Source organism: Nasonia vitripennis, chromosome 5, assembly GCF_009193385.2.
Source record: "Nasonia vitripennis strain AsymCx chromosome 5, Nvit_psr_1.1, whole genome shotgun sequence".
In the NCBI taxonomy this organism is placed as follows: domain Eukaryota; kingdom Metazoa; phylum Arthropoda; class Insecta; order Hymenoptera; family Pteromalidae; genus Nasonia; species Nasonia vitripennis.
This window is the reverse complement of record NC_045761.1, coordinates 11,105,626-11,132,466: the sequence shown is the minus strand read 5'-3', so window position 1 is coordinate 11,132,466 and position 26,841 is coordinate 11,105,626. Positions and strand designations below refer to the sequence as shown.

The following is a 26,841-nucleotide window of genomic DNA, read 5'->3' as shown; positions in this document are numbered from 1 at the left end:
CTCTCTCTCTCTCGCTCTCACCTCGGCGGGCCTCAGATCGCGCAGCCCGATATTTTTAGTCGCGCGACTATTTGGCGGGCTGCGATTCTCCCTCTGCGCGCTCGTGTCGAAGAAGACTGCGTCGCTGGTCTCTCTCTCTCTCCCTCTGCGTCTGTATGTGTGTGTGTGTGTTTCTTTCGAATTCTCTCGACGACGAAGACGACGACGACGACTCTCTCAGTGACTCTCGGGCAATCGGCCGATCGGTTCTTCGCTCTACCTCGCACTCTCCAGGGTCAAGAGTAGCTCTCACAGGCTCTACCATGAAAATGCGAAAGGACGAGATCAAAATCAACTAACGTGAGCAGCATCAGCAAGTGAGAAGATTAGCAGTAATAATGTTCATGTTCGCGTCGTCCAACGCCTCCTCGAGGGACAGCATGCAGCCGACGCCGACGAGTCGCAGGGGCCAGCAGAACCGCTACACGCGCTCCTCGACGACGAGCGTGACCCAGCTACTCAGCGACAGCTGTTCCAACCTCCTGCAACGGCTGACCAGTCGTGTGCGTGGACCTACGGCCGAGCGCGCTGCGCCTCTGTCCACAACCTCGTCCTCGACGCCGGTCTCGCCGCGGGCTCAGCAACGAAGGTACCAGCCGGCAGCGTCGTCAGCTGCGACAACCGGTAGAAGCAGACAGAAGACCGAGGACTCGTCACTGACGTCGATGCTCGGCAGCGCGAGAAGCCGACTCGAGGAGAAGTACTCGTCGATCCTGGAGAGGAAGCCGAGCTTTCTGAGACACCGGGACCGCGAACTCAGTCCCTTCGTCAGGGAGGATCGAACGCTCGAACCGTCGGCCAGGCGAAGCGTCCTGAAGAGTCCCAGCAGCACGATACTGCTCAGCGAGAAAGCCTACCCCTACGTCAGCCCTGTGAGGAGAGAGAAGACACCCTGCGGACACGAGCGGAGGGCGCAGAGGTCCAGGAGGACCACCGGCAGCAGCGGGTAGATTTGCCTCGAGAGTGAAAGAGTATTACAGTTGTCGTTGGCTGCGAAGTGATGTTGCCGATGAATCGATCATGCTATTTTGTGTACGTGCGCGTCTATATATTCAGTGAGCCGAAGACACTGTTGTGCGTGCACGTGTGCTCGTCGACATTTATTTCGGGAAAATATGGCGCCGCGGATGCATGCAGTGCGTCACGCGGCTCAACTGTTTGAATGGGCTGTGGGCAAATCGAGTACAGCGGTGCAACCGTTCCATCATGCGAAATCTGTGATAACCGATATACGTATACACCTGCGCCTTAGCGACAACAAAGAATATCGTCCAGTGTGAAAAGCTTGAAATTTTTACGCGAAACGCGAAAAGCTCTCGCGATCCGATCATCGAATTGGCCATCAGCAGGAAAAATTAAAAATAATCCGCTGGCTTTTGCCAAGCGCGCACTTACTTACACACATCAACCTGTCGTTGTTCCCGACTCTTTGTATACACGCAGTTATTCGAAAAACTCGGCTGACGAGCGAGTATCGCCGAGTGTCGGCGCGCGTTAATCCTCTCGTTACCGTATACAACGCGGGTCAATTACACGATGGCCATTGCGCGACTAAAAATAATGCTTTGTACATGAGCGCCGAAGACGCGAGTTTCCAATTTTTGTTGACGCTGCTCTGCGCTGCGCGGGACTATCCTTCGCACAGCGGTGACGCTGTGACGCAAGAGACGGTTAATTTGAGAGCGGATTTTCGAAATTTTCGATTTTAAGAGTATTGGTTCGCTCGTGTACGAACATTTCGCCGAGAACGAGCTTCATCAGAGCACAAAGTCGCGTCGAGATCAGAGATACTCACACCAACGAGCTTATGCACGACCAAATTCGAATTTTCGCACAGACCGACGTAGTATCGGTCTAGATACACATAACAAAATTTCCCGGCGCCTATTAATAACGCGTCTATTTTCCTCGTCTCCGAAAAAGAATCTCGCGTATTTTTTTCCTCCATAGCCGCGCAGCACACGCGCCGGGAGAAATTGGAAACATCCAGATATTCGCGCTCGCGCAAGCAGAAGCATAATATAACAGAGTCATAAAGATACATCTCGGCTTAAGTGTCCTTTTTACTCAAGACACGACACTCGCGCACGATTTAATCTCTAGATCGAACAGAGAGGGAGCGCTACAGCTTCTTTCTCAAGGTCGCCCGATTCTATTTTCACATTTTTTGCGCTTACCGCCAAAATTTCATATGTTTCCGGCGCGCGGCACCGCTTTACGCGTGTGTGAGTGTATTTTCGTCGAAGGGTTTATTTCCATCGGCGAAGCGATGATCACGCGTGAATTGGTCGGCCGAATTATTATTGTATATTTTCGGAGTTGACTGGACGGCTTCTAGCTGGATCGAGTTCTTTGTTGATGACTTGTCGGGAGGCAAAAGTGGGGCAGTTTACGCCGCTTGATGACGCGGAACGTTTGCACCGAATCGACGATGTAGATATTGTTGAAGGATAAAGGGGATCGTAAAATCTAGTTTCTTTCCGACTCCGAATTCCTGGCGTTACAGAGTCGTTGTATTCTCGCTGTGTGTAAACAGTATATACACATGCGCTATTATGCTCCCAATCGTAAAACCGCACAACACCACCCGCGGTTGTTTGGCTATTATTAAACCGGCAATAACTCCAGAATCGGCGCGTACACCTCCCACGCGAGTCACTTCGCAGCCAACAAATTCGAAAACCCCCGTTATTTCTTAAAAAAAAACTTGCAACCCTGCAGCCAGAGTAGTTTGAGCAACAGCGCGGTCAACCTCCACGACAAGTACTCTACTCCGTCCCTCCGTCGTCAAGCCCATCAACACGGCAGCCACATCTCCTCGTCCACGACAGCCCTCGACGGCCCGGAATCGTCCTACCGTCGCTATGGCCGTCACAAGTCCGGCCAGTCCGAGACGCGAACGCGCAAGGTTCGTCCGCAGACGCGTCACGGCAAGAGCGAACAGCCGGAGACGTCGACGGTTTCGTCGTCGATCGACCCAGAGAAGACACCTCTGGTCGAGGAACCCGACGAGACGCCAAAGCTCGTAATAGTGGACGATTCCGCCGACGACGACCCCGCCATCGCCGAACGCGAGGCCAAGAGGAAGGAGATCCAGAGCCTGATAGCCAAATACGCGGCCCTCGACGATATCTATGGAAAGTCGACGACGGACGCCATCGCCAGCAAGTATCAGAAGAGAAAAGACAGGGAGACGAATTTGCTCGGCAACAACGTTGAGGACGAATTGGACGAGGACGATTTTGTGGTGGTACCCGACACGACAAGGAGGCTCGGCAAGAAGGCGCCACTCGTAAGTTCGGTGCTGGATATGCGGCTGTGCAGCGTTTGCTCGTCTTGTATACAATAGGGGGTTTGTGTGGGCGCGATTTGCGTCAGGATCGAAAATAAATTAGCCGCCCTCTCTCTCTCTCTCTCTCTCTCTCTCTCTTCGTCGCGTCAAAATATTGGAAGCCAGCCGCAACTCGCGTCCGCACATGTTTGGATATGTAGGAGACTTTATTAGGTTGATTTAGTGCCGCTTATATATATACTCAGGGAGAACGACTCGGCTTGTTTGCTCACTCCGTGTGTTAGGGGGGTAATATGCGGAGATCGATACGAGATAGGCTCTCGAAAAACATCGAAATCCGCGACTGTACGAGTCTGGCTCTCGCGTACACATAGTTTGGCGATGCTCCGAAGATATGCTCGTGTTAAAGAGACGTTTGTACCGGTGATAAATAAGCATGAAATTTTGAGTAAGCTTCCGCGCAAAATTTTCCAGCATCGTGCGTAAATCCTCTTAGGTCGTTAACCCTTAACGCTTGCGCGCTATTAGCCCTAAATTCTAAGCCACCCCCTCTCGGTGTTCGCCTCATTAAATCATGAGCTTGCTAAGCGAGACGCGTTGACAGTTTATTTCGGGGCTTTTATCACTGTCCTTCGATCGAGAGGCTCGAAAATTAAGGCGAGGTCGCGCGCGTCCTCGTTTCTCGCCATCGCGCACACACACACAATCCGAGATATATTAAGCACCCTTTGCGCGCACGCGATTCGAGTCTCGTCGAACCTTCGCGGTGCTTGACTCTTATTATTTTTGCTCTTTGGCTATATGAGGAGGATCGTCGCGTTGAGACATCTGTCCAGCAGGTTCTTGAAGAGATGCCGTATGGTTGTGGTCACTGTTAAATGTCTAGTTTTTTTTTTTTTTCGTGAAGTGTTTATCTTCAAGGATTTCGCTGCGACGACGGATGCCCGTCATAATATATAATTAATCCCTGTATGCACGATTATCTCACAAAAATGACAACACTCTGTACCTGTAATAATATCCTCTCTTCTATGTGTGTAACACGTACTTATCTTCTCTATGCATTTCTTTCTCACCACTATCTCTAACTCTGTAATCTGTGCTGTGTACATAAACTCAAGTATTTCGTACGGATACTAGTTTTGCTAAAGCAGCGCAGGTAATATGCGCGTGTAAGTATATGCGAAAGCTCCAGTCTCTCATGTCTCGGACCTGCGAGACTGAAGCTTTCGCTTGGGTAACTCTATAGTCGTTCATCGGAGTAATGACGATTGAGTAATACGACTATCAACGGTGTGCGCGAGGCTGACGTCGAAACCTTGTTGGAATATCGAATTATTGTCGAGATGAATGTTTCGTGTAAAAGAATTTTCAAAGCAATAAAGACGTTCGCCTTGCGCGACCGCGAATCAGTCATACAATCTTTATCTCTTATATCATAAGCAATATATAATTCTCGAGTATCGCAATGTTTTAGAGCAAATGATGCTTAGAGCTATATAACGAGAACGAGTCATAATAATATGAAAGCTTAATAGTACATGTATAAGATTAACTATAAATTACATAATAAGATGAAATACTATATATATAAGCGCGTATAGAATGAATTTTTAAAATATAAACAAAAAAAATGGCACTTCTCTTACTTGGCAAACCATTTTGCCCTCTCCCCTTTCTCTCTGATTGTTGGGTTACCATCTCCGTTGATAATGGAATGTGGATATGGAACGGAATGGCACGTTTGGGTCTCACTCTCACGCACACGATGATGATGATGATGATGATGACGATGATGATGATGACGATGACACACACAATGCTCGGGTCACGTCGTCGCGCGGGTTGTGTTCTTCTCCTCTTCCGCTCTCCCGCTCCCGCCCGTTAAATCGGCCCGCCGCGAATCCGCGCTTCAACCACCTGGATGACGACGTCAACCAACCGCTGCTGCTGCTCAACTTCTGGATGGATGTGGATGCTTCCTCAACGACGACATCGACGACGACGACGATCAACTCAATCTGCCTCTGCCATCAACCGCCAACCAACTACTGCAACGACAACAACAACAACAACAACGACTCCCCAAAAACGACGCTCTCTGCGCTCACACACCCACAAACACACGCTGTTGCGCGCGTGTCTCTGTGTATGTGCGAAACGCGTCGTCGATGCGTAGAGCCCACGAGCGCCCTCCGTCGAGGACGACGAAGACGGCCACCTCGTTTACCATTCTGGCGACGTCCTGGCGAATAGATGTTCGTGAATACCAAACTTGAATACGTGAATACACATACTCATTGTAGTAGAAAATTCTCTCTCTTTCTCTCAATATTTTTTTTTAAACTCTTCATTCATCATGATTGAACATTCGAGATGATTATACTTTTTTTTGTTTTCTCATTTTTGTTTTGATTTTCTGTTTTACACACACTCGCGCGGAGCCGCGGCGACAGGTCGATGATTAGGATGCGGTAATGTATGATATGTCTTCCGTTGTTCCTCTCTTCAGATGCATTATTATTAGAGAAATGGATAACAGTTGCGCGGCCTGTCGCTGCGGCAGTAAAATCAGACTTTTTTTCTTTCTTTCTCTCGAGTTTATAAAGTCATACTGTTTTTGTTTTATTTTGTTGGAGACACTCTTTTGAATACTTCTACCAGCATTAATTGACTACTACTACTTCAGCCAAATACAGTCTATACCATTCCATCCTCGCGTTCCTTCTTGATTTTGCTTTCATATATGTATAAGAAATTTTGATTTGCGATGCTTATACTTTCTTCGCGATTTCAATTTTTTGCTTTAGTGCTACAAGCTTTTTGAACGTAAAAGATTCTGTCGCTACGTGATTTCACGCGACTTTTAAGTTTCAAAGATCACATTTGTCCAAATACAATTTTTTTTGTTGCCAAAGTAAAAAAAAGTCTAAAGTCTGAATTACAACAATTGTCTTGAAAAATTCATCCCAGAGCCACGATTCCAAGTTTCCTATATACATCACGCAAACAATTTTTTCATTCATCCACACACACGTACACGTATACATGCGATCGACGAACCGCTGACCGACGACTCTTCGACGTAAAAGAGAATAATAATAATAATTTGAAACTACTGTCGCCAAAAGAGTCGTCGAGAGCAGCGGACCGTCCAGATCGCCCTGCCACAATAAGTAGGGTCGTAGGGAGTCTCTGGAGAACACGTGGCGCCTCACAGTCCGTGACTCCATGGACGCATCTTACATAGAAAAAAAAGAAACAAAATATCAATAATAGATACATATATATAAATAATGCAATGCAGAGATAAAATGAAAAGAAACCGTCTATCTTATTCTGTACTTTAAAGAAACATTTAAAAAAAGATAACTATTCAGTACTGAGCAGAAGACAGGAAAAAAAACAACTCTACTTTTACCGTTTAATCTTAAGATGATGATTGTGTACACTGCCAGGCCGAGCGCAGTCGGTCCCTCCGTCGCTGATACCTCGATAATCTCTCATTTTCCGATCGACATTTCACTTGTACTTGTTTACCAAAAAGATCTAAATGAGTATAAACAAAGTAAGAATCCAGAACAGATTCAAAACAGAAAAAAAAAGAGAGATTTGGAGATGATGGAGCCAAGTCAGCGACGCCCGGGGGACCGAGACTAGTTGCTCGAGCCGCGCGTCCTTGAACAGAAGGAACTCACATCTATTTTTCAATTGCAGATAAAGTACTGGCCACCCTAGGAGAGGGTACTTTTGGAAAGGTTGTCAAGGTTAAGGACTTGCAAATGTAAGTGTTTCAGCCACTAGTACACTTCTCTCTCTGTTTCTCTTTTTCTTTCTCACACCCTCTTTTGATGCATACACACTACGTGTCTTTACCTCGAATCGGAATGCTCCGATGACGAGCAGAAATAACTCGCTGGCGAGCAACGCGACTGTCATAACGTGCGCGAGATAATGGGGGGGAAGAAACAACCATGACGACGAGGCGGGACGACCTTGAACCTGAAGTTGTTCCTTTGGGTTCGACGTGGAGTGCATATAGAGTCACCTCTGTTTAAAATATATTTTTTTGATCTATGATATCAATATTTTAACGTTATTACATTCGTCTATTCTCAATCAAAAGTTCTGCGCTTGAATTTACGGTCTAACTCGAAGCGAAGAAGAAGCTAATAAAAACAAGCCCAGAGGCTAAATAAAGAAAACCGCAATTGGATATACCAAAGAGCCGTGTGTCTATACGTTTAATTTTAGAAAATATTTCTGAAATTTCGTAATTATTTTCGGGTAGCGATACTATCGATCAAGTGTGTAATAACGGCAACTATAAATAGCGAAACCATACTGTCGACCTTTAGGACTCTTCGCGAGGCCGATGCCAGCCAACTCGACCGAGCTTTCTATGATTTCAAATTCGAGATGCTGCGAAAATTCTTAAATTTTCTTTTTAAATTCGACAAATCGTTTAACGGTTCGTTGAGGAATCAACAAAGCAAAGATCCACAATGGGACGCTCAATATCCCTGACACGATACTAATCTCAGTTTATTCTGTTTCTCTCCAGGGATCATGTGATGGCACTGAAGATCATCAAGAACGTGGAGAAGTACCGAGAGGCCGCCAGACTAGAGATCAACGCTCTGGAGAAGATCGCGGCGAAGGATCCCGAGGGGCAACAGTTAGTATCTTCGTCAAAGCGCAAACGCGGACCAGATCGATTGGACCGGCCGGAGCGAGAGCCAAGATTTTATTATCTGTAGAGTCGTATCGTGTATCATCGAATTTTACTAATGCTCTTCTTTTTTTCCTTTCTTTTCACAGCTTGTGCGTCAAGATGCTTGACTGGTTCAACTACCATGGCCACATGTGCATCGCTTTCGAAATGCTTGGACTCAGTGTCTTCGATTTCTTGGTGAGTTACTTTTTTTGCACACTTATCGTTGGAAATCCATAACTTACCAGTACCGATCGTTTGCATGACTGTTTATCGTTTTACAGAGGGACAACGACTTCCAACCCTACCCGCTGGATCACGTTAGACACATGGGTTACCAACTGTGCTACGCAGTGAAATTCCTACACGACAACAAACTGACACACACAGACCTGAAACCTGAAAACATTTTATTCGTCGATTCTGCATTCGACCTTGTCTACAATAGTAAAAAAGTAAGTTTGCATTACATATTCTCGCTAGGTTGTTCTAGAAGCAATCCATGCAAATCACTGTGTGTATGTGTGTGTGTAAGTCGTTATGATAAGTATTGTATTATAAATGTCTTAAGAAGACTGTTCCTTCTAAGCGAAAGGACGTGAGAATAGTCAAAAGGACGGACATTCGACTGATTGATTTTGGCAGCGCTACCTTCGACCATGAGCACCACAGCACTATCGTCAGTACAAGGCACTACAGGGCACCAGAAGTAATTTTAGGTATGATTTAATCAATTTCATTATCCTGTCTTCTTTTAAATTGGCTTTCGAGTTTTACCAAAGAAGTACTTTTGAATCTTTGTAGAATTAGGATGGGCACAGCCTTGTGATGTATGGTCGATCGGCTGCATCCTCTTTGAATTATACCTGGGCATAACTCTATTCCAAACACACGACAATCGCGAGCATCTCGCGATGATGGAACGCATCCTCGGTACGATACCACACAGAATGGCCCGCAAAACCAAAATCAAGTACTTCTACCACGGCAAGCTCGATTGGGATGACAAGAGTTCCGCTGGCAGATATGTCCGTGACTATTGCAAACCGCTGCATGTACGTAAAAGTTTTCTCACTTCACTTGATCAAAAATTAAAAACGTTTTTCAAATTCGATTAATAAGCTGACTTTTATACATGTTCCACAGAGATATCTTTTATCAGACGACGAGGATCACAAGCAGCTGTTCGACCTAATCCAGAAGATGCTAAACTACGAGCCGTCGTCGCGCATCACACTTAAAGAAGCCCTAGCTCACCCCTTCTTTGATGCGCTTCCCGCGAGTCAGCGACTGACGGATCCGCGCGCCGCCGGTGACTCCCAGCAGTCGCACGAACGCTCGCACTCACTCTCACGATGAAGCTAGGAGAGGGACCGCCGCACCTCTGGCTGCCCAACAATGGCATCAGCGCGTCGTCGTCGCAGCAGTAGTCGCCGCCGCCGCCGTCGTGGCCGCGTCTTCACTGTCAGCAGCTATCAGTCGCTCGTCGCGCGATGACACCACCACCGAGTGTGTGTGTAGCCGTCGTTTTACTCGTTCACGTTATTCAAGTCATTCACGAACAGAGCGAGCGGAAGATAACCACGTCGCTCCATACTGTCGTATCTCATGGTACAGATGTTTGTCTCTCCATTTTGTTTATTTTTTTAACGCACATCGAATTTAGTTTTGAGTCTTTTTAAAAAAAAGATCTTTGGAGCCGCGAATGAACTTGAGACGTGGACATCGTGTCGGTCCTGTAGACGATGAGAAAAAAAAAGAAAAATAATTTATGACAATTATTTTTTTTTAAATGCTTTTGTGAAATTTTGTGGGTCGACAAGCGTGTACGCGTTGTGTGCGAGCTCGCTGGGCTACGTAGAATCCACCGATTGTACAAGAAATTTGAATCAATTACCAAAACTTTTCAGTTTTAATGTGAATTCCTCGAGAACGAGATATAATTATTGAATTTTACTTTTGACCATTGAGGAATTGTTGTATGTTGTGGATTCTTTCAAGAAATCATTATTGTATAAGACTCATTGTAAAGTCCATCGTGGACAGCTCGCGTGCGTCCCGCGAAACTGTAGACGTTTTTGTATGAGAATCTTCTGTACATTTTATCCTTTAATTTTCTTAAGATTATATATTCTTAATATGCAATAACAACACAACAGCGAAGAAAAGAGTAACGAAGTAAAATTGGAAGAAAAAAAGTAAATGAATGGCACTTTTCACTTGCGTTCTCGTGTTTGGTCGTTGTGTTGATTAATGACATAGAATCGACGACTAGGATAGGTCTGTTTATGTTTCAGCTAAGCTAAGCTAGCAGGTAATTTTAGCATAGGGTACAATTAGCGATTAAATAGTTGTTGGATTAATTGATTCTTAACGAAGAGAACGAGTGAGATTTTTACAAAGGATATTTCCTATTTCCCTCTCGTTTCCTTTCGTCGCCGAATGGAGAATCCGATGATTGCCCTATGGAAAAGAAGTCCGAAGTGTAAATAAGTAAAATATGTTAACAATTCAAATTCATAGCTTCTTTCAGTGACCTACATATTTCTAAATATACTATTATAAACAAGATACGCTACTCACAGAAGCCTTTCGATAAAACTTATCTTATTCAGTTTCATCTTGAAACTTCATTCGTAATACATACATGATTTCATTTTCAGAAACTAATGTTGCCTACTTACGGCGGCATATTATTTTCATTCGCTTACCTTTTAAAAACAAAAGTATAGTGTATACTTTTATGTAATTTGAATTTTACGAATGGATACTTTTGAAATCTATATCATTATATTTTTCAAAAATAATATTATTTGTGAAATAAAAGAGTTTATAGTTCATTTTTTTTCGAATATTTAATGAAACCTTAATATTATTTTGTCACATGGTAAATGTTATATTACCAATGATCACTGATTTGATGCAATCGCCTGAAATTAGGAAGACTAAGGATTAACAGAGAAATTGGTCTGTTTAAAATGAACAATATAAATTTATTTTAAAATAATACTTTCAACAATTTTGAAATGTACTTATTTATCGGATACAGTTTTGGTGAATATTTTGGAGATTCAAGTTCAATACTTTTGAAAATATTGAACTCAGAAAACCATAATAAATAAACTACATTATTTGTTGTAATTAAAACGGTGAGATTAACAATTTTTCGCAGCTGATACATTAAAAGTTTATTTCTTTAACACTTTTTTACTTTCTTTTATATTTATTATTCTCGATATATTAATTCTTATCGATAAGATCTTTGCATTTTTTTGTTAATTTTAAATAATTTGCTTTACAGATAATATACATAACAGCCAAAAGAATACGACGTTCAGTCCTGAGAGCCTCCGAATTTAAATTATCATATTCGCTTTTTGCGAATCTCCATTTATAGCTCAAAGATTCCGTACGCAACTTTGTATAAATTAACACGCAGAACTTAAAAAACAAAATTATAAACAAAAAAAAATCATAAAAATTCACGTCGTTATTTGGAACGGCAGAAAACTTGATCCCTTGTTGCAAGGCCCTTGATAGTTGTAGCAGCTTAAATCCATTGACTCGATCAACGGGTCCTGGACTCTTTGAGTTTTGTTCATTGTGGATTGTAAAAGTGCAGTTCAGTAACTGGAGAGAATGATATACGGAATCGTAGAATTAAGTTTAGCAGCACTCGCTCGCTTGTTACATCTTGGGCCACGGGTAAACCGGAGGTATCGACGACGTGTAGCTTGTGTCGTAGAGTTGGGCTCTGATGAACTCCTCGTAATTGTCTGGCTCCGGATGTATCGTTGCAAGTGCTAAAGTGACAAAGAAGTTGATTAAAATGTTGTTTTTTTTCTTATTATTAATCTCAAAAGCCCGAGCTCTTTTGAAAGATTATACTTACATTCCGCATAAGCGTAGTCCATGAGCTTAGTACCGATGCTAATGGAGCATTTCTGGATATCTTTGAGAGGGGGATACAGAGTACCTCTTTCGAGATCCGTGTCTGTAACGATTTCGGCGAGGGTCGTCGCCGCCCGGAGGAATGCCTCCTCGGGTATCGTCTTCATGCCAGCGCAGATGGCACCTAGCGCAATACCTGGGAAGATGTAGCTGTTGTTACCCTGGCCTGGGTACAGCATCTTACCGCCGTAGTTCACCGGGTCGAAGGGCGAGCCACTCGCGAAGATAGCGCGACCCTGAATGATGAAAATAGGTTGTGAATCTGATAGGGTTTTTTTAAATATAAATGAAAATTTTGTTTGAAAATTACCTCAGTGGCATTGTAAGCCTCCTCGGCGGTACACTCGGCTTTACTCGTAGGGTTGCTGAGCGCGAAGATGACTGGCCTGGCATTGTTCTTGCCCATCTCCTCGAGGATCTGGCGAGTGAAAGCGCCACCGATAGCTGCGGCTCCGATCAGCACCGAAGGCTTGGCCAGTTTGACGACCTCGGCAAGACTGTCGACGGGCGCGTGCTCTCGAGCGAACTGCACTTTGTGCTCACTTATGCCACCGCTCGGGCGGTTCTTCACGATCAGACCCTTCGAGTCCACCATCCAGATTTTGCTCTTGGCCTCTTCTTCCGTTACGCCCTCCTTTCTCATTGCCATCACGCACAGCCATGCAATTCCCAGGGCGGCCTACAAATTAAAATACTACATTATAAACTGTTGTCTAAAATTTTTCTCGTTATCTTTACACAGCCCTTTGTTGAAGGAATACGTGATATTTTAAAAATTCGTCTCACCTCTCCGGCACCCTGGAACACGATAGTGTTATCCGAAAGCCTGGTCTTGGTGAGTCTGAGCGATGCGAACAGTCCGGCGACTGCGACGGAAGCAGTGCCCTGAATGTCATCGTTGAAGGTGCAGTAGTGGTCTCGGTACTTGTTCAGCAGTCTGAAAGCGTTGGAGTTGCCGAAATCCTCAAATTGGATGAGGGTGTTCTGACCGTAGCGCCTGACTGCTGCCTTCATAAACTCATCGATGAAGGCATCGTACTCGGGACCGGTCACGCGTTTGTGACGGTGTCCAATGTACAGAGGGTCGTCCAGGAATGCCTGTTAGATTACATATATGAATATCTTCTTCAACTCTGACATTATCTACTTATGAATGTCATCCAATTTTAACGTGTTTTCGTTATTTATAAGCAAAACAATGACGACGTCTCACCTGATTGTTAGTGCCGACATCGAGGGTGATAGGCAAGCACTGGTGCGGCTTGATACCAGCAAGTGCGGTGTACAACGAAAGCTTGCCGATGGGTATACCCATACCCTGGGCACCAAGGTCTCCAAGGCCAAGGATACGCTCTCCATCGGTGACAACGATGGCGCGTACGTCGTGCTCAGGCCAGTTCTTCAGCACGTCGTAAACGTGTCCCTTATCGTGGATACTGATGAAAAGGCCTCGAGGTCTACGGTAAATAAGGCCGAACTTCTGACAGGCCAGACCGACCGTTGGAGTGTAAACCAGTGGCATCATTTTCTCTACATCCTCACTCAGCAGTCTGTAGAACAGCTTTTCGTTGCGGTCCTGTAGGTTCGATTATTTGATTAATTTTTTAAGTGTCATTTGGTGCTTTTAATTAATAACGATAATGTATTCATTGGATATGCAAGGTTCCTGTTAAAAAGTCGATATTTTGTCGACATTGAACGCTGAGCCTTATTTATTTCCTCATGAAAGAGCAGTTAAATATAGGTCGACTCATGACATTATTTTTCATCGAGTTTTATGTAATTACTCGGAACACGTGTATTATCCCTAAACCGTTTCAGCGGCTCATTAAAATCGAACAAAGCGCTGTACGTATTTCCCGTAACTCTACTTTTATGTCTCCTTGCAAGTCTACTATAAAGGAACAAAAGGAAAATCGTTGCATAAGTGTGACTAAATCAATTCGATAATTTACTTCTATACCAATATCAATATCAGTGTCATAATTCAATGTAAAAACTACAACTTCGAACAGAATTTTATAAACCAGCGCAGTTGTTATAGATACGTACCAGAAGACCAGTGAGGTAGATGTACTTGGATAGCTCGTCGGTGTATCTGTCGAGGTTAAGCCTGCAAAGCTCGAGCTGTTCATCCTGGGTCTTGACAGTCGCTGGGAGAAGACCGTGGATCCCTAAAGTCTGGCGCTCCTCGATCGTGAAGGCCATGCCCTGCGGACAAAACGTCAATGCGTTAGCAATTTAGTTCAATCGATGCTACGATTGTCTATTTATCAAACGCGTATGATACAGTCTTTTGAATTATGCGTTAACAGCGAACGAGATGTAATCGTACTTATTTTACGAACGATTAAGGACATGCAACGCTGTGACGTCAGTTGGCGCAACGTACTTCCAATGTTACAATACCGCCTAATGAAATTCCGCAAATTCTAGGTCGCATACCGCGAGAAAGAACGAGACGCTATTAAGACGCGGTCGTATAATGTATAAGGTGAAACAAAATTAAGCAAAAATAACATCATAAAAAATGTCTACTTGTATGTAAAATCACAGACACAAAAAAAAATCGCACTCGACAAAATAACGCATAAAATCGAGCTAGTCGTATATGCGCGACAAATGCGCGCAGCACAGCCCTGACCTAGAGGCACGTCTCCTCTGGCCTCGGCTCTCATAGATCGCGAGAGTGCAAACTCCAGTCGTCGCACTGTCAGGGACTTTACCTCCTCGTAAATACCACATTTTACACACACACACACACACACATACATTTCTCTCCGGTTTCGATCAGCTGCGCGCTCGACACTCGAGATAAGCATCGACGAGCCGTCACATTACCGCTTTCTCTTGTTTCTATTGTACAGGAAGAGAGTAGGAGTACGATTTCGGTTGAGTTATTGGCTTGATTTTCTCGTGATAAGGTGGCTTGATTAGACGGAAACTGGGGACTCAGGGCGTTTAAAGATTCGGTATTGACTGAAATTAACTGGTTGATGGAGTAGACGGCTTTTTGCAGTTTGTCGTGAGTCGGCTCTTTCGTTGATTTTCTGTCAAGTTTTCTGTGCTATTTCATCAGCGCAATAATCACAGCTATGTGATGCGATAAATCGCGGATGCAAGCAGGTTTTGCTGAAATAATATTATTTTTAAACGATGATGAATATCAAACGCAAATATTATTTCTACAATTTTGAAGATTATGCAACTTTATCTTCTATTCTTCTTCAACAAATTGAACAATAATCAAAGCATATGCAATGATATACATGTAGATACCTCTCGTTGCTCACACGACTAAATCAATGTTTGCACACAAACGATTGAGCTTTTCTAGAACGACGCAATGCAGAACATTTTCCCTCCCGAGACAACCAGCAGCAAGTCATTCGTGACGCGTGCAAATAGTGCGCGAAACTTCAATTACCGCGCAGCACGCTGTGCATAACGCAATAAGATTTCTGGTCTTTTAGAGCAAGGCCCAACAGCCCCGGGGCTTATGCCATTGCCAGCCTACTTCCACCAGCTCTTACGTGTAAGTACTTATCCCATCGAATTTCAAATCGAGCCTTCGAGCGTCTCCCTAGGGTAGCTATACTTTTTACGACTATCCTTTCATCCATCGCAGCCTCGATCCATATACGACGCTCTATTCTCGTTGAATAATGTACAGACAAATTTCAATGAAAATCACGCCACACCCACGTCATCACACGCGTCGTCGCGCGAACTTCCAAAAAGACGGGACGAAAAAATAGCTTATTATACATGACGTTCGTCGCCCGACGCATGAATAAACATCGAATTTACGTACGCGTCGGGGGCTCGTACTCGATCTAAATTTTCCGGTGATCTTTGACCAGTCGCGTCTCGTCGGTGGCCGCGACCCTTCCGGTCGTTGTTTGGTAGGCGTTTACATTTTGTATTGTCTTTTTTCCGTCTGGTATACAATTTTTTTTATCATTTCAATGAGGTAATCTTTAATCATCGGCGTCAGTATAAACCGGGGAGTCTACGTTTTTCGCGCAGGTGTTTATCGTCAAAAATTTTTTCACGCAGTTATGGTATACTATTGTAGAATATAAAACGAGAATAATCAACAATTTCGCTGCTATCGTACTGTGCGATCTTGAGGCTTTATAAAATTCGTCCCGTATCAGTATTCACGCAGACATAATAAACGCGAAGAAAACTTTGCCTACTGTAGCGTGTGCGAAACCAATAAATCTGGAGTTAATAAAGTTTCGAAAAAGAAACGTGCTTTGTATGTAATATCTGATTTGCCAAAATAAAATAATCTCTGCACATTAACGTTTAGATGACACTTATTATTTGGAAGAAAAATATTAAAGAAAATGACGGTCCGCTCGACGATAAATTATATGCATAGATTAGCATATTAACACAGCATTTAAAAGATAAGCAGCGACTGTAATCAACAATCCAAGGCTAGATTTGCGTCGGGAAACAATAATTATTTGAATATACATAGAGTGATTAAGCGCATCTGTCTAGACGATCAGCTGACCCGATAAGGCTCTGCTCATAAAAATCCGGCAATCGAATCAAAGTCATACACACAGACATCATAATCCGCTTCACTTCATCACCATCACAACAGCCTGCTTTAAAAAAGCAACAACAACAACAGACCTACCCGACCATCAATAGACAGCAGAGCCTCAGGAACGCGCGGTACTCTCTCGTCGCAGCCCGGGATCAGCGTCCACCAGTCGTTCTCCATGTCACGTCACAGCGCACACTGTGTATATAAAACTCGACACTATATAACCAGCCCCGTAGAGTGTATATACAAAGCTAACTCGGAGATATCGCCGTCGGTGGCGACATGCTATAGACCAGCGCGCGTCGTTGTTTCGAATAAACGACGTGAGAGAGAGAGAGAGAAACCGTTGCCCTCGTCGCCGTCGTCGTCGGCGTATAAGGGGGTAGCTGGAATAAGACCTGCGCTAGGCCGCACCTGGCGCCCTGATCGATATTTCGCCGGAAATTCAGGCCGATGCACTTTGCCTTACTTCGCGGACACATCTCTCTCTCTCTCTTCCTACTCCCTTGCGTGAACAGGAGATACGGGATTTTCTTTCTTACGTGCGTTATATTGTTTGGTCGTTGGTTCGTTGTGGGGGAGGTAGTTGAGATTGTTATAATACGAAGGAGCCGATGTGTTTTACCGCAAAGGGCAGGAATTACAGGTCGAAAGGTACGTACGTGTTGCCAGGTAATTTGAGGAAAATTGACGGGACGGTTTATCGCGAAAAACGAAGCTGTAACGCGGGATATTTATGGTCGGCGTTCAATGATATAGATGTTTTCTATGCGACGTTATTACGCCTATAATATTTAAGCTTGAATTTTACGAATCTATAATTTAGCATCGTTGGTGAAACGTCATTATTATTATTAGTATACAGCTATTAATTGAGCTAACTCTGCACACGCGCCGCGGTCGAAAATACAAAGCTAAAAATAGTACGCGCGAGTTTGTACGTATCACGATATAGAACTGCGTGCATTCGGCAGCTCGTATATCTACTTTTAATTTGAAATCGACCATTTCAAAGTCCATCGGTTTATTAGCGAACGTTCGTCGAGCATTGATTTGTGGGTTACTGCTTTTTTTCAATAAAAGATCGAATTCTTATTTTATCGGAGTATTTCCCAAGAAAATAAATCGAGAGATTCGATATCGTTATACGAAGAAAAAGTACACAAAACATCGTTCCGATACGAGGGAAACACAATTTGCTTAAAAGTCTTCAGCCAAGACATATGTATACAACATCCACTCGCCATCAATATCGATGTGCCAATAAATGAAAACGCTCATCGCTTATCAGCACATTTCCGGCTATCACCAGCCCTGACATTATCGTCACAATGCGAGATTCGTCATTTAGCATGTACATCATAGATAAAAGCAGCTCCAATCGAGTCACGCCCAAAACAATCTTTCGAATGCACATACACACACACCTATCGGTCTCAAACGTCCCGCTCGAAATTACATAACAACCAAAGAGCGCTATTCGCATCTGTAAACAGAGCCGTCGCGAAGAAAAAAATCAGCGAAGTTAAATATAATAAGCGCCGAGTCATCGTTGCACTTCGCCCCCGTCCATCATTACACAGCAGTGACGCTCGAGTCTGCGATGTATACACGGAGGCTCTTCTCCGACATTGACTGCGCGTAAGTGTATATAGCAACGATTATGCGCGCGCGAGAGAAGCAAACGTTATACGTGTGCGTAGAAAAAGATCTGCGGTTAACCGGTATATAATCCGAGCTGCGCTTTGATTTTGAGTGGAAAATTTTGTCGGGAATCGATGGCTCGTTATTTTTGTAGTTTACTCGCGCAGATGCACAGGAGAAGCCGGTTCTCAGCTTTGATGCAAAAAGTTTATTAGCTTGAAAAACAGCGAATCGAGCTGTTTGCGCGAGTTTAAAAATCCAACGGCTGATTATCATTCCCAACGCAGAAGAGCGCGAGTAACGAAGCGGAAAAGACTGCACGCTATATGACATCCACAGAGCGGTCTAGCTCTAGACGATCGAGTGACGCGTGCACGGCCTCGAAGACGACAAGTGAACTATCTAACGAGCCTCCGAGTCTATATGAAAAATCATCGGTGCGGATTAACAATAGCCAGACGCACTGTATACGCGATAATCAATCGTGGGTATCGTGTGTCCTGCGGTGACGTGGAGAACGCTCTAGAAGCTCCTCCAGCAGAGAAAGTCTTTTCAGCGGAGAGAAACTCACATCGCACCGAGAGTAATTCTTTCTTCTTTCCACTCTGCTAGGTACAGCGCGTGGAAACATTGGGAGATGTTGAAAAAGAGTATATTTAAGTCGTCGTCGAGCGACTCTCAGAATTTTTGTGTATGTATGCACAATATGCAAGAGAGAATGAAAGCGGAGTTTAACGAGCGTTTTTAAACCGACAAGGTGAGGATTATTCATTATGATATTCAAAGGCGCTTATAAGCATTGCTTCGATAGGTATAATTGCTCGAGTATAGGCTTGTGCAATAGTTTGAAAATTAACAACGAAGCTGAGTCAGGCATTAGTTTTCGAAAAATCACACGCGAAAAACAATCAGCTGCAATCGAACATCTCGCTGTTTTCATTGCGCAACAGACGTTCGTATGGTGTATTTCCTTGTTTGTACAGTCAAATCCGCAGTCTCGAATCTACAATCGCAGGCAGAAATAACCGCGATGATAAAACAACCGCATGTGTATTCGGGAGATAAGAGGATCCGACGCGATTGTTATTGGACGATAACGCTGCGGTGCATATTTGGAGGTGAAAACTATTTCCGCTTTTCGTGTTTGCGCTCGCCGAGATAAGGCTAGAATTAGAGAATGTGAAATTATGTGAACTGATATCGATGTACGAACCAATTAATTCGGTAAAGTTCCTTTTACTGCAGCGTCATAAAGATTGATTTATGTTTCACGAAAGATACATCGTCGTCGTAATTAAGGCTCTCCGTGCCAATCCGATGTCTATTCTGTTTCGGGGACACGTTTAACATAAAAGAACACAAAAGAACACCGTTAAGTGTGGTAGCATTGCGAGAAAAAACGCGGGAGCATGACGGATTGGAACCTTGAGATCCAAATCGAGTTCAGTCATTAGAAAATGAATGGTTTTCTGATTTTATCTGGTAACGTAATGAGAGCACAGGACTGACTTGCGAAAAAAGACGTTTTCTACTCTCCATGTCAGAAGAGGTAAGAGTTACTCCCAATAGATTGAAAAAATTGACTAGTTTGAAGATTGCAAATTATAGCAAGAGAAAAGAAACGCTACACACATTCCCGTATCATCACGCCAGTGTCAATAGCCCTCACAGCTCATCGTCATGAAGCGACATCACACAGACTGGTTGAGATAGTGGGTCATCAGGAGAGTAAAATAACGTGCAAGTCGAGCGGGCGCAAGAGAGAGAGAGAACAAGCGTATTATAAGAGGGCAGCGCACGTGGCTTCCTTTCAGTTTCGCCGGTGGTGCCTCATGCGTGGAAGTTTCCGTGGTCCCCCCGCTTTCGGCCGAAATTGCCCTCCCTGACGCAAGCGAATTTTGGCGAATTATGCCTCGTCCGGGAATTCTCCTCCCGGAGAGAGACTGTCTGCTTTGGAAGTGAATGGAGAAGCTTCGCGAATTTTTGCGACGAAATGATCTTTATAGCATCTCGAATTATACTTTTATTGTTTGTGCAATGCGCATTGATCGAATCGCTTGCTGTATCGCAGTCGAATCTTATTTATGTAATGCATAGCGATTCGATCGTTTATAGTAGTCCGAAATTAACTCTGTGTCGTCATCCGGCGAAAATTCACACACTCCTTTCACTTTCTTCTCAGTCAATTGCAAGAATCTTTCTGGAGATTGTGAATTTTTCGAACGGAGGTTTTGAAAATAGCTGAGTGTGCGAAAGCATCATTCGTCTGTCGGTATATTGAGGAAAGAGAATTTCAGCTACAGTACTAAAACTCGATGTGTTTTTGGAGAGCACCAGAATAGAGCGTTTATTCACGAGTGATGAGATTTCGCGAATGAAGATGGAATTAGAGGCTGTGCATGAATGAACGAATCTTCTCTTGTCTACTTTTACTATCTAATAAATAGTACACACCGTCCTTTGAACTCGATGTAACCGAAATTACGATGATCAATCATTTTTTATCGTAAAGAGTAGTATAATGATTTCGTTTTTATCAAAGTTGTTCTTCAGACTGAATACTTGCAGACAAAAAAAATTCAATTACTCAACTTTTCTATAGGGTTTCATTATAGCAGTTATCAATAAAAGAACAACTCGAATTATGTCCTATGTCCAATATTCGTCTCTGTAAATCGAATTTCAAGTGCCGCTCTCAATGACTGACCAGTTATATCCATACGCACTCAGGCTTTCGAAAAATACTGAATCATCGTTACAGAACAATACCGACTGCTAACTTAACTTAACTTTTCGTACTCGGAACTATTTAACTCGCCGAGTATCGGCTTTAACCTGAATTTCCTGAAAATTATGAGATAGAATTCGAATAGAAATTAAAATGGTTGATAAAACCGCACAATTTAATTTTTCAAACGCATTATCCACTCGATTGCGAAATTGCAAAAGCCTACTTTATCCACGCTCGCGCATATTGGAAATTCCGCACGTAATTTCGTCACACCGCGCAAGCGCCTCTCTGCATTCGCCACCTTCTCTTTCGGCGAAAAACCGAGCACGTGTACTTAGGTGCTATCGACATTCCATTGTACTTCAATAAGGTATTTAACTGATATGAGACTGTTGATATTAAGCGTGCAAGTCGTCAAGCTTCGTTGAATTTCAATTTTAATGCGGCCTCCTTTCATCACGCCATGGCAGACTGACTAGAAATTTCCAAACAAATTGCACTTTGACATTCGCTTTTATTCGCAGAAATTCAACGACGAGCCGATACGACTGCGATCGATAAAGCTCGAGCGAGCTTTCTTCTGTCTGAATTACATCAGCCAGTACGTATATCTTGTACAATAAACAAACCGGCCGCTTTGGGAACTGCGCGAGCAATCGATAAAATGCTCGTCATCGTCGCGCTCGCTCAAGTGCAAGGTTACGCACTGATATCCAGCGGACAGTATCTCAATCTAAAAAAACACACATCGATTCTCGCTCACCTTATTCAGCTGCGGATTCCTGACGTGATCCAAACCTCGGACGAGTCCAGGAGTACCGGTATCCCCGTCGGCAGGCCGCTGTCCCAACTGATCCCTTTCGAACGTAAACATCTTTCTCTGAGGCGTTTGACAGTTGGTGCCGCTACTGCTGACTACCTGATTCTGTTCGGCTATGCTCTTGTACTGCAGCCTGGAAATGTACGAGATGCGTCGGATTAGCGAAGCCGTAGCGACAGTTGTATAGACACGAAAGAGACTGATAGATGCACGAGCACGACTCGAACAGCTGACACGACGTGCGCGAGCTGTGACACACGCACAGACAGCGAGGGGACGAGGCGAGCGACGAGGTTTAAAAAGGTGTGTGCGGAGGAGTCGAGAGGCGCAAGCGCGCGAATGTCGGCTATGCCGCACGATAGGAGGGGAGCTGACCTAGGGAGCAATTGGCCCACGTGATGCAGAGCGAGTGTGTGTACGTCTGGGGGGCGCGCGGTGCACTGGGTTTATTTGAATTTGTTTTTCGTTTTTATAGAGGGATACGGTTGTTTTTTTCGTTAAATGTGGCACAGGATGTGGCCAAAGGTTTCGGCTGCGCATTGTTTTTCACGACTGTTCGGTGGTGATAAGTTCGTCGAGCTGATATGGATGACGATAGTTTGCAATGAGAAATTGCTGTGATTCGTTACGCGGGTGATACTACTGAATGCGCGCTTTTGTCTATATTTTTACTACGCACACTTTATTCAGCGATTGATGAGTATTTTATCGATAATTTAGAAATTCAAGGCTCGAGAGAACACGGCAAAAACTCGTCTATAAAAATGGTAGCGCGATGAAGGCTATTGTTTATCAGAAAGAAATTTCGTTATTGTTTTCAACTGGTTGCTCAAAGAACGTAATCGAAAATGTTAATGGCACGAGTTCAAGAGGCAACAGCTCAATTACTCAATCAATTTGATTGTATTCAAGTTCGCGAATCCAATTGTCTCTGTTTGTATTTATCGCCGCAGACACAACAAACTAAGGAATTGAAAAAACGTGAAAAATGTTGAAAGTGCAAGCTACTATCTACAGAGTACAAAGCCTATCATCTCAATCTATAATTCAAAATATCCTATGCAAAGTTCGATTTAATGTCTCAGGTAAATTAAGATGAATGGATATCCGTCATAAGTTAATCGATGGTAAATGTAATTCTCATTATTGTCGTTGAATACAGCTTCAAGCATAAGCAACATAGCAATAGTAAACGGAAGTGTAGTTTTTCACCTGGATTTATCGTCTAAATCAAGGAAAACCTTTACGCGATAAAATTTAAAGAACACGAAGGCTATTCGCTGATATGCGATTGTATATACGTAAACAGACGCTCTATCGGACGCACTTTTCTTACCAAATGATGAACACGCAAAACCGGTTTTATAATCATATCGGCTGTCATTTGCAATTTGAAATCAGATCGAAATAAATAAAATTTAAAACAAAATAAAATTATCGATCGAATACGTTGTAGAATGCACAATCTTTAATCATAAACATTGAGACTAAAAAAAACAACAAATGCGGTTAAAACTGCTCACGTTATGAACTTTCACGTGCTCACGTGCACAAATAAAATACATTTTTTATCCAAAAGTAAACTATCTATTCCAGAGGTCAATGAATTCAACTCTAGCCATGAAATTGATTATACACACAAGTGATTAGAAAATTCATGTTCGATTAGACCTTTACGAGAAAAAAAACATCCTCGCTAACATCAATATAAATACACTTTGAACTGACGCAACACGCGATCGCTGCAATTTTGCCATATATTAAACAGACGATCAACCGCCATTGAAATCACTCCCAGCTATAAGATGACAGAATTTTACAAATTTCGCAAAACATAAAACACACGTTCGCATCGTATCTCAAACGCGTGAGAACGTAAAGCTCAATCAGCAGCAATAACCTAATCATCGTCCGAGCGACGCGAGAGTGACCGCGACAAAAAAATTTAAGTCCACCTCCTATCGCATATTCTCCCTTATCATCCACAACATTCGACAAAAAGCCCAACATCCGACCTTCTTGCATAACGAGCCCCAATATCGCAAGACTCTCATCACCGAACCAAAACTTCCTACACATCTCAATCGTTCGATTAATTAATTTACCTGTGAGAGATAGGATCGTTGATCCATCCGCACGTGTTCCCGTCGGGTCTGTCCTCCATAGCCTCGGGTCTGGCATTTGTCTGGACGACAGTGGAAAATCGTCCGGACCTCAGTTCACCAAAGATTCGCGTCAATGTTTTCAACCTTCTCGGCGACATGATGCAGCGCGCGTGAACTGTACTCGCGATTCCGGAAGAAAACAAAGGAACCGCGCGAACGCGAGATTCAACGCAGACTGAGATGCTGCAAGTCTAGCGCGGAACTGGCAAGAGTTGGCGCGAGAAACAAGAAATCCTAATCGATAAGAGATCTCTCTCCGACGTGGATGAAATAAACAGGGAACGTGATAAAGGCCTGCGTGAGCCGTGAATCATGGGAGAGTATCGCATGCTTGATTCTGCGTCAGAGCTGTCTTGTGTGTGGGGGCTGCGTGTGTTTTGGTTAATTGTCTATAGTGCCGATCGATACTCGCTCGATAGGTGGTTTTATGGAAATTTCGGGACACGTGATTTTGACGATTTTGCGCAGAGAGCGATTTGTCTGTTTAGAGTTACTTATGCGCAGGTCTTTTTAGAATCATGCCAATGCTAAATAAGTTATATATTGCACTTTGACAATGCGTAGAAATATTGTGGAAAAAACCTTACCTTGGGATTTACAGCTAATTATGATTTGTCGTGACAGTTTTTATTTTTAACGATGCGCTGCGGGTACAGTATGATCAAGTATTTGCGTGTTTTATACGTTGCAATAGACTGTTATGACAAAATGAACGACTGTGACGATTATTGATTCGATTTTATACAGTGCATACACACAATAGTGCCGTCTCTAATGCAGGTATGAGCCAAAAGTGCAAGCAACATAAAAATTGCAAACGCTACTGTATGGATTAATGTATGCGCTCTGAACGTTTGCATACGTTCGCCCGATGGTAAAGTAATCTATAAAGTAATGGGTTCGACGTTTAAGAATGAAATGTCATCGTGTTATTCGGTTAAAAGCAAGCATCAATCAACTTTTAAATATTCATTTAAATATAATCGTCTAGTCGCACGGTTCATCTATAATCAACTCCGCTGGATAACGTTTAGAAATCGCACCACGATAATCTTTTCAGCGCCGAAATAATCCACAATATTAAAAAACAACTTACGGCTTGGTCCCGTTGTAACCATTGTACTGATGCTGCTGTTGATTATAGAACTCCTTAGAGTCCTTACAATTCTTGGCTCCCATGACGAGATTTACTCTTCAGATCCTCACTCCTGGTCTCCTCGACTACAACTGCCGCTCGGACTGTGCTGCAGCAGCAAGTATATAATACCGATCACTATACATCGACTTTCACGCGCCGGCACGTGTTCGCGCGAAGCAATTCGATATAGCAGACGCACAGTTAGCCGCGAGCGGATATCTGCGCTCTGCATATTATGAATCTATATATACACGCGTGTTCTCGAATACGTATACATTGTAGATAGACAAAAAATTATCGGTATCGACGGCCGATGTCTCGATTTTTTTATTGCCGGATCACGGAAAGCGATTATTCGAGCTACATGCTGCGCGACCCGCGTGCAGATTACGATGCGTTGCTGACCGGAGGTGTGCTAATGATTACGCCGGATAATTTTGCAACCAAGGGGAAACCGATTCTTTTTTCCTTTCGCCTATCGGTTGATTACCATCGGTGTCGTCTTGGCTCAAGTAGTAACGGTCCCGTTCAAGTTAGACCGATGTACACATGTAAACGGTAGGATTAGAGTTTGAAATTCGAGTGTTTACTTTCTGAGATTGATAAATATTTAGGATTAACATTAATTAATAAAAATGAGAGGCGATGTGTGAGGTTGTAAAAAAAAAAACGAAGAAACTTCTATCGCGCGAGAGTAATTTGCGCCAAGCGAGAAAAAAGTCGGAGATAATTGAATATCAGATCTCGCGTGTATAATATATGTACGAACCGAAACAATTAATCGCGAGAGACGTACGTAACGAGGAATGAAAGGCCGTAATTTTCGAGCAGTCAGAATTTTGAGCTTTCACCGCGAGGCCATTGTGAAACGTACAAACAGTCGCAACGTTTCACAAGCTCGAAGGAATCGTCGAGTGCAAAGATACTTATCTACGAAAGCCCGATAGAGAAAAAAACGAAACATGCTTTCAAAATTGAAATTTTTACTGTTAATAAATTCTATTTTTGTAAGTCAAGTTCCGTGCGACCGATTTAATGAGTAATCACTGCACCTGCGGAACAACGTTCCAAACCTTCAACCAATTCAGATCCTTGACCCAAGGTCGTACGCAGTATCCCGCGTTTTCACTTTTTCTTATACCACTGTATAATATGCAAAGACTATCCCTTTACATATCCCAGGTGTTATAAGCAACCCGATTGAATTTGCTATTTTTCCTTATCTATTCTAAAATTAAAGAGTCTACGTACAGTGTATAGAACGATGCCCGTCGCGCCGAAGAATACAGATGTACGCACTGCTGCTTACTGACCACGACGCTTCGCGCTCGATTGTCTATAAACATCGCGGCGCGCAGGTGACTCGCGCTTCTCTCTCTTTGTTGTGTCCTCCGGAATATCACCCTTTCACCGGAATGATTTTATTCCTCTCGCGAATTTGAGCTGCGAAAAAATTGCTACTCTCCGCGATTGTCATTCGCTTTTACGAAGCAATTCTCCTCTTGACGATTTTTGTTGACGAGTTAATAATTTTTATTGAAGACCCGAGGGTTGAATCGATTATCTTTCGATTTATAATAAAGCCTCGCGTATAGTGTAGCTTTTGCATATATAACTTATGTAGATCTGAAAAAAATATTTGGATTAGTTGTTGCATAGAGCAAAGTTAATAGAAATGATATTTGACTGTGTTTTAATCACCTTTTAAACGTTATTATTGCTCCTATCGTTAAATATATAAATGTTACTATTATTTTGAATAAAAAATAAACAAACACAA

At 43.4% G+C, this 26,841-nt stretch overlaps 2 protein-coding genes across 15 annotated transcripts in view; one reads left to right on the top strand and one right to left on the bottom strand.

The window, feature by feature from the left end:
• The window catches only part of LOC100124191 (serine/threonine-protein kinase Doa), a 30,592-nt gene extending 19,708 nt beyond the window's left edge, over positions 1-10,884 (top strand). For 3 of the 13 annotated variants that reach the window (XM_032601041.1, XM_032601042.1, XM_032601044.1), the window contains 8 exons: positions 5,511-5,589; positions 7,049-7,115; positions 7,896-8,009; positions 8,153-8,243; positions 8,330-8,500; positions 8,635-8,764; positions 8,850-9,100; positions 9,192-10,616. In XM_032601041.1, coding sequence (XP_032456932.1) covers positions 5,511-5,589; positions 7,049-7,115; positions 7,896-8,009; positions 8,153-8,243; positions 8,330-8,500; positions 8,635-8,764; positions 8,850-9,100; positions 9,192-9,404 — 1,116 coding nt within the window. In that variant the 3' untranslated portion in view covers positions 9,405-10,616. Of the gene's footprint in view, positions 1-178; positions 986-2,760; positions 3,332-5,510; positions 5,590-7,048; positions 7,116-7,895; positions 8,010-8,152; positions 8,244-8,329; positions 8,501-8,616; positions 8,765-8,849; positions 9,101-9,191 lie in introns of those variants that run through there. The other 10 variants (XM_031931971.2, XM_031931970.2, XM_032601037.1 and 7 more) reach the window with 7 other exon arrangements.
• LOC100124190 (NADP-dependent malic enzyme) lies at positions 10,135-26,817 on the bottom strand. Of its 2 annotated transcripts, XM_003424539.5 has the most exons (10): positions 26,763-26,817; positions 26,313-26,687; positions 25,020-25,167; positions 21,702-21,891; positions 14,049-14,207; positions 13,210-13,572; positions 12,783-13,094; positions 12,307-12,675; positions 11,938-12,232; positions 10,135-11,848 (listed from the first exon to the last, which is right to left on the bottom strand). In XM_003424539.5, exons 3-10 carry the CDS (start codon positions 25,100-25,102, stop codon positions 11,733-11,735), a joined length of 1,887 nt encoding a protein of 628 aa, XP_003424587.1. In that variant the 5' UTR covers positions 25,103-25,167; positions 26,313-26,687; positions 26,763-26,817; the 3' UTR covers positions 10,135-11,732. The 2 variants fall into 2 exon arrangements, with proteins under 2 accessions (XP_003424587.1, XP_001608277.2); XM_001608227.5 differs by lacking the exons at positions 25,020-25,167; positions 26,313-26,687; positions 26,763-26,817 and adding an exon at positions 23,864-24,193.
• Positions 26,818-26,841: the final 24 nt, after the last annotated feature.